General features: G+C 35.9%; 1 protein-coding gene across 1 annotated transcript; it reads left to right on the top strand.

The window, feature by feature from the left end:
• Positions 1–3,563: 3,563 nt before the first annotated feature.
• LOC105779438 (receptor-like protein 7) lies at positions 3,564–7,482 on the top strand. Its single transcript, XM_052629337.1, has one exon. It carries the CDS (start codon positions 3,913–3,915, stop codon positions 7,315–7,317), a length of 3,405 nt encoding a protein of 1,134 aa, XP_052485297.1. The 5' UTR covers positions 3,564–3,912; the 3' UTR covers positions 7,318–7,482.
• Positions 7,483–8,041: the final 559 nt, after the last annotated feature.

Genomic DNA, 8,041 nt, shown 5'->3' with positions numbered 1-8,041 from the left:
GGCCCGCATTCTTTGCTCCTTACTTCAATCTAGCCCAATTGTTTCCTTTTTTTTCTATTTAGCCCCAAATTGCACCCCTGCACAAAATTCAATATAAACATGGAAAAATCAGTGGTGCACTCTCATAAATTAACAAATTCAATTACATGACATACATATTTTAGCATTTAATCAGGGTTGGTGGCTAGAGGATCTTCTAGCGCCTTGACTAGTAGTTTTAAAGTGGGAAGAAGGAAGCTTGCATATTGCAAATGAGCTCTAGCAGGAATGGACGCAGAAGGAAAGGTTTGTGTAGAGTTCAAGCAAGTAGAAATACTTGAGACATGTGAAATGAAGGTGTTAAGTGAAGCGGAAAAGTTAACTTGGTTAGTTGGGTTATTGGTCTGGTTGGTTTGATCAGTTGGGGTGTCACTTTGAGATTAAGAAGCCATGTTGTCCATACTAACCACACTAATTGTTGATACAATGTACAACAAGAGAAAAGTATGATGGGGAGAAGGGTGGTTGCTATGGAGGCTGGTTCACCCAATCGGGGTGGAGAGCTAGAGGTTATTGATAGCAGCGGAAAAGAGAACGTAAAGGTTGAGGCTTCAAAGAGTGTTGGCATAATGTAGGCTTAATATTCTTGAAGGGTCAACAAAATCCTTCTTTATCGTTCCTGATGTTAACATATTGGACTTGGCATCTAGCCATCATTACGGGGCGCGTGGGAGGGATGTTTTAGATGAGATGAAGATGTTTGTGACAAGAAAACTTTTGTCTTTCATTTTGACTTGATGGGATAAAACAATTGAGCTCATGTGATATTTAATGAGCAACAACTTTATGTTCCCAATGAAGAATAGATCACCCATTGCCTAGGTGGTCACTCTGGAAAGGTGAGTACGCAGGTGGCCTCTAAGCTTACTAGTGGCAGGCTTACAACTTAGGTGCCTTTTCGGCTTATCATGTGTGTTTTGATACGAATGTGGTATAACAATGATCAAAATTAAATTCATTATAATTATTCAGAATTAGATGCTAATTTTAAATTAAAATGTACGAATTGACATGTTGATTAATTATTTTAAATTTATTATTTAAAATGTTTAAAAAATATTTTATCTCATGGGTCGGTCACATATCTTTATTTAATCACATGTAAAGATATGAGCTAACTTTTTAAATGCATTTAAAAATATATAAAAGTATTTTTCTAATGAATCTTAAATCGAAATTAGAGTCAACATGCACATAAACCATTTAAAAACATTATTTAAAATTAAAATAAATAATATTTAAACAAATTTCCATTCTACTCGCTCGATTGTGAATTATAAATTGATTTAAGAATCAATATAAAGACTAATCACTTTAAATATAAAAAGTAATAATAGAATTTTCTCCAAATCCACTATTGTATATTATTTAAATATTTTTGGCTTGTTCACACTTTTTATTAAGTTGTATTTCTGTTATTTTTTACTTAACTTGGTACTTTTATTTGTTAAAATTATATATTTTGGTATCTAAAATAACAATATTAATTTTTAGTGTTTAATTTGAGTTTCAAGGTTAATTTGATGAAAGTTAATTTCTAATATTACTAGGTTTGAATTTTTCATGCTTTTGTTAATAGAATATATTTAGTGTTAATTGTGAGTTTGTTTAATTTTACATTTAATTTTTCAAATACAGTCGATGTTTCATCAAATCAACTCTAAAACACGAATTAAATACTAAAAAGTTAGCACCATTACTTTTGGGTACCTAATTGTATAACTTTTGTCAAATATGGTACTAGATTAGATAAAAATAACACAAATACAACATTAAAAAATTATCAAACTCATATACCAATGATGCAATCGTAAACCAACTAAAAATATGATCAAGGCAAGTGCACCTATAAATTAATAGTATAGTTACGATGAGTAAAGATGTCGTTCATGCAAAAACTAAAAATCGCCTTTCTATTGTTTAACCGAATAATTAGAGTGATTGATTAAAAACTAAAATTAATTAATTAAATTAACTAAAGAACTCAATAAAGAACAAATCAGGAAAATAAGCGGTTAACAACCAAAAAGCAAAACAATACACAGGAAAGAATTCACCTAAATTTCATCTGCTACCATCAATCTAAATTACTCAATTTCTTCACTTAGTATATTGATCCGTAGAAATCCCTAAATTATACTAATATCTCTCTTAAAGAATAAAAGCAACTGACTAGGTTGATTAATTGAAATTTCATTCAAATTAAAACCTTTATTGTTGCATTAACTCGATCTATGATTCCCTATTAGATTTGACTCTAATATGGTAGATTTATGTCGTCATATTTCTAGGATTGTATGCAATTCCACTCAATTACACTAGATCTACTCTTAAATAGGGTCTATTCCTCCTCTGATTTAAGCACATCAAATATGGATCAATAGTCTAGAAATATTTAATTAAGAATTAAGCACACGTAATTGAGAACAAAATCTAAGTCTTTATTGCGTAAAATAAAAATCAAACGACAGAATCTATCATAGGGTTCATCTCCCTAGGTAAAACATCCAAAATACAGTATAACCATAAGAAATAAAGAAACTCATAATAATCTCTAAAGAAATCAAAAGGGAATCTTCAATATTGATAGAAATCTGCTTCAAAATAAGCTTCAATGATGTTTTTCGAGTTATTTTCTTGAATATTCTATGACGACTCACTTCTATTTTCTTATTTTTGTCATATATAGGTATCAAAATGTCCGAAAAATCCTAAAAATTACGTTTTTCTGCTGTTCAGAGTGCAATTCGTGAAATCGACATGGCCTGCCACATGGTTGTGTGACAGCCTATGTGGCTCACACGGCCGTGTGTCTAGGCTGTGTGGAATGGTCCAGCCTGTGTGGCCCTATACCTTGTTCTGATTTTTCGATTTTCGCTCCTTTTACTCCTAAATGCTCTTCTAAGTATAAAAACATGAAGTTAAAGGATTAGAAGCATAAAATTCACCATTAACATCAAATAATCACCTAAAAACGCGTTAAGAATGAGATTAAAGCATGTTACTTTTAACACTTATCAACCAATTATATATTAAGTCGATATTTTTTATATTTTAATATTTTCAGTAAACAAAGTAGGATAAATTTATATAAAATCCTTAAAATAGTTAAACCTAACACAAAATGAGACATAACCAATATATAAATATATATATATATATATATATGTAAAAGAAACATGTGAAAACTAAATTATTAATACAAAAGAAATTGTATAACATAAAAATGCTAAATTGAAAATATAACTTCTTTTTCTTAATCCTTTTACTTTTTCATTGTCATTGCTTCACATTCGGCTGAAATAGAAAGAAAAAAAGGACAGGTTGTAGATACAACAACAAATATCTACAGTGTTAGGATGTATAAAGAAACGAATAGATGCCAGTAAGTGACAAAGAAAGGCATAAATCATGGAGTATGAAATAGAAAGTAAAGGAGGGACAGCTTAATTTCATGCCTCGTAATCAGTTAAAAACAAAAGCTTAGTGTGAATGTGAGGATTTGGTCTGATTACACTAAATTACTTGGTGGCCAACAGCTTTGCAGTAATCAATACATTTCAGTTCTTTCTGTGGTTTGAATTTTCCAACTTAGCTCAAACTTCCAAAAGCATAAGCAGTCTTCCCATGAAAATAACACTAGAGAAAAAAACCCAACAAAACAACGCGTATTATTATTATTAGTACTGATTGTAGAAAAGTCTACAACAAAACCAAAATAATAAACAAAGAACACGCTTCTCCTCTGCCCCCTCCCCTGCTGCTTTTTCCTCTTCTTTCTGCTATTTTCTTTGCCAAATAGTTCATGCTTGTGGACCTGCACACTCATCAACCTAACCCCATGGTGATATCTTCTTCATAATTCTTAGTTCTATGGATATGTTACTAATGAGGATTTCAGTCCTTTTTTGGCTTTTATTGTATTCCTTTGTAGCAGTTTTGGTTTCTGGTGAATGTCAAAGCCATCAGCAAGAGTTGCTGCTCGGATTGGGTAAAACCCTCAATTCTTCGTTGTCTGCAAAGATGCGGAACTGGAACCAAAGCACGGATTGCTGTTCTTGGGGTGGTATAACCTGCGATCAAAGTGGTCGGGTTATCATACTCGACTTGAGCAACCAATTAATTTCCGGAACAATTGATAATTCGAGTAGTCTTTTCAATCTTCAGCATCTTCAGCAGCTTAATTTGGCTTATAACACACTCAGCTTCAGTTTTCCTTGTGGGTTTGACAAGTTGTCAAATTTGAGCTATCTTAATTTGTCAAATGCTGGCTTTACAGGGCAAGTTCCGGCTGAGATTTCAAGCTTGACAAACTTGATTACTCTAGATTTATCTGTAAATTTATTTCTTAGAGATGGACGACCCTTGAAACTTGAGAAGCCAAACCTGAAGATGCTTGTTGAAAATCTCACAAGGCTAAGATCTCTCCATCTTGATGGGGTCAAAATTTCAGCAAGAGGAAATGAGTGGTGTAAATGGTTATCCTCACTGACCAATTTGGAAGAGTTGAGCATGTCCAACTGCAACCTTTCTGGACCAATTGAAGATTCCCTTCAAAAGTTGAAGAATCTCTCAATTATTCACTTGTCTGGGAACAATTTATCTGCTGTGGTTCCAGCATTCCTTGCTCATCTTCCAAATTTGACTTCATTGCGGCTCAGTTCTTGCGGCTTGCATGGACAATTTCCAAGAGAGATACTCCAGGTAAGGATGCTACAGTCTCTTGATGTACTTGACAATGAGAAACTTCAAGGTTCTTTGCCTGAATTCCATCATAATGGGTCTCTTCAGAACCTAGTTCTTAGCGGAACAAACTTTTCTCGGTCATTACCACAGTCCATAGACAAGCTTGTGAACTTGACTAGACTAGACCTTTCGTCTTGCAATTTCAGCGGAGCAATTCCGAGTTCAGTCTCCAACCTGCAACAACTTGTTTACTTGGACTTGTCTTCCAATAACTTTACCGGTCAAATCCCATGTTTTGATTTGTCCAAAAATCTTGCCCATGTAGATCTCTCTTACAATAAACTGAGTGGCAAGATCGAGTCATTTAAGTGGGAAGACCTTCCAAACCTTACTCATATTGATTTAAGGCACAATTCACTTAATGGGAATATTCCTTCCTCTCTTCTGGCACTCCCTTCACCGAAAAGAGTTCTGCTTTCCAACAATCAATTTGATGGTGAAGTTACTGGTGTTCCAAAAGTGAGAGAATCCTTATTGGATACTCTTGATCTCAGTTACAACCAATTGCAAGGGCCGATACCCGCGTATGTTTTTGAACTCAGTAGACTTAGCGTTCTGGTGCTTTCTTCCAACAATTTCAATGGCACCATACGGCCAAGAGACATTCGGAAGCTTGTGAATCTCACATATCTTGACCTTTCACACAACAACCTGTCTGTCATTGCAACTGAGAGTTATTCGGTCTTGTCATCTTTTCCCAAGATTACTACACTAAAGCTGGCGTCCTGCAAATTGAATGTGTTCCCTGATCTAAAGAACCAATCAAGATTAACCTATCTGGATCTTTCACAAAACCAAATTTCAGGTGAAGTACCCAATTGGATTTGGAGTGTCAGTGATGACCTCCGGCATCTGAACTTTTCATTTAATCAGCTTGAGGGTCTGCAGAAACCTTATCAAATAGTGCCCAATCTTTCAGTCCTTGACCTTCGTTTTAACAGACTCACTGGTCATATCCCAACTCTGCCTCTATCTGCAAGCTATCTGGATTTTTCAAGCAATAATTTTACTTCTTCTTTACCAAGTAACATTGGTAACTACCTCTCCTACACTATTTTCTTTTCTGTCTCAAGCAATGGCCTTACAGGTTTTATTCCTAAGTCAATATGTGATGCTGGTTACCTGCAAGTTCTTGACTTGTCCAAGAACAGTCTGAGAGGTGCAATACCAAAATGTTTAATTGGAAAGATGGATTCTCTTGGGGTACTGAACCTTAGGGGCAACCATCTCAGTGGTGAAATCCCTGATGCATTTCCAAGTAAGTGTTCCATAGAAACACTAGATGTCAATGGGAATGAGCTCAGAGGGAAGATCCCAAAATCCCTTGCAAACTGCAACAGGCTAGAGGTATTAAACCTTGGTAACAATCACATAAACGACACCTACCCTTGCCATTTGAAGAAAATAACCAGTTTGAGGATTCTTGTTTTACGATCAAATAAATTCCATGGGGGAATTGGTTGTCCAGCCGACAAGCGCCTCTGGCCAAAGCTTCAATTTGTGGACTTTGCCCACAATAGTTTTAATGGAAAATTACCAAACAAATTCGTTGCAAGATGGAAGGCAATGGAGGTTTATGACGATGAAGCTCAACTAAATGTTAAACACCTTCGGTTTGAAGTTCTACGACTCACTGGAATTTATTATCTAGACGGTATTACAGTTACCAACAAAGGTCTACAGATGGAGCTGGTGAAAATCCTAACTATTTTCACCTCCATTGACCTTTCATGCAACAACTTCGAGGGGCCAATACCAGATGTGATCGGAAAATTCAAAGCACTGTATGTTCTCAACCTGTCACACAATGCTCTCAGTGGAAAAATCCCACCATCTCTAGGGAACTTGCAACAGCTGGAGTCCCTGGACCTTTCGTGTAATAACCTGAGTGACAGTATTCCTCAACAGCTTTTAAAGCTAACTTTCCTTGCATTCCTTAACCTCTCCTACAATCAACTGGAGGGACGCATACCAGATGGAAAGCAGTTTGCAACATTTACTAATGATTCTTATGTAGGTAACGAGGGACTATGTGGGAATCCATTGACGAAACAGTGCAACGATGCTAACCACAGCCAAGATTTAAGGCCCCGTGCATCCAAAAAAACCCAGAATGATGAATTCGATTGGCAATTCATATTCATTGGAGTTGGATTCGGTGTAGGAGCAGCGGTATTTGTTGTACCCTTGATGTTTTGGAAGAGAGCGAGTCAGTGGGTCGATGACAATGTGGATAACTTCCTTGCAGAAAACCTGCCAAAGATGGGCCTAGTTTACGCACGCCCTTGTTATGACAATGTTGATACAGATGGAAATATTGAACATGACAAGAAACGACATGATGATGATGATGATGACGACGACAAAGAAAGCGATGAAAGTACAGGAGAATTTCGAGGGAGATATTGTGTGTATTGCTCAAAGCTTGACGAAACAAGGAAGAAGACAATTCATAACCTGGGTTGTATCTGCCATGATTCACCGCCATCTTTATCTCCTTCTTCTTCCACCTCTTCTTCCTTTTCTCCTTAGATTACAACCTTCATTTTTGTTTGTTTTGTATATAAAATGTAAATGTGAATTTGGGGTCCTCACTCCTCATAAACAATAGGGAGTGTAGTCTGCGTTTTGGGTAAGTTTCGTCCGGTTTTGAATTTCCTTAATAATTCAATTAGGTTCGGTTTTTTAGTTATTTTATATTATTTTGAATTTTAGATTTTTGAGTTTTATTATAAAAATGAGTTTAGATATTATTTGATAAAATTTCTTGATATTTAAAAAAAAATATTGTTCAAGTAAAAGAGAAAATTATATAATAGTCATGGTGCTTCTAATGGAGAAGGAGTAGGGCAGCAGCAGGACGGAGTATAAGAGATTGCAATGGGGATTGGCTTCGAGGTTACTTGCGAGGTTTTGGAGTCTGTAACCCTGTCGATGCGGAACTGTGGGGAATTCATGATTAGTTGCGGTGTGCCTGGGACATGGGAATGAGGAAGGTTCTGCTGGAAATAGATTGTATGGCTGCTATTAACTTATTGCGCAGAAGGGGGGATGAGCTTCCATGCAATGCAGTCCTCCAATTAATCTTGGACATGTTCCTCTGGGAATGCGACGTGCGGGTTAATCATGTATGTCGGGAAGGCAATTGGGTATGGTCATTATGGTCCGACTGTGTTTAATGCCCCATCCCAGGAAATTGTCATTGTGTTGGTACATGGTTTAGGCTTACAACGTCGACTACCTGTGTAGGCCTGTG

This window comes from Gossypium raimondii, chromosome 4 (assembly GCF_025698545.1).
Source record: "Gossypium raimondii isolate GPD5lz chromosome 4, ASM2569854v1, whole genome shotgun sequence".
Lineage (NCBI taxonomy): Eukaryota > Viridiplantae > Streptophyta > Magnoliopsida > Malvales > Malvaceae > Gossypium > Gossypium raimondii.
Note: the sequence above shows the minus strand (reverse complement) of the source record. Positions and strands in the feature narration are given on the sequence as shown.

Excerpts from the sequence above, each read along its gene's own strand:
- LOC105779438 (XM_052629337.1), top strand. The coding sequence starts at position 3,913 with ATGGATATGTTACTAATGAGGATTTCAGTCCTTTTTTGGCTTTTATTG.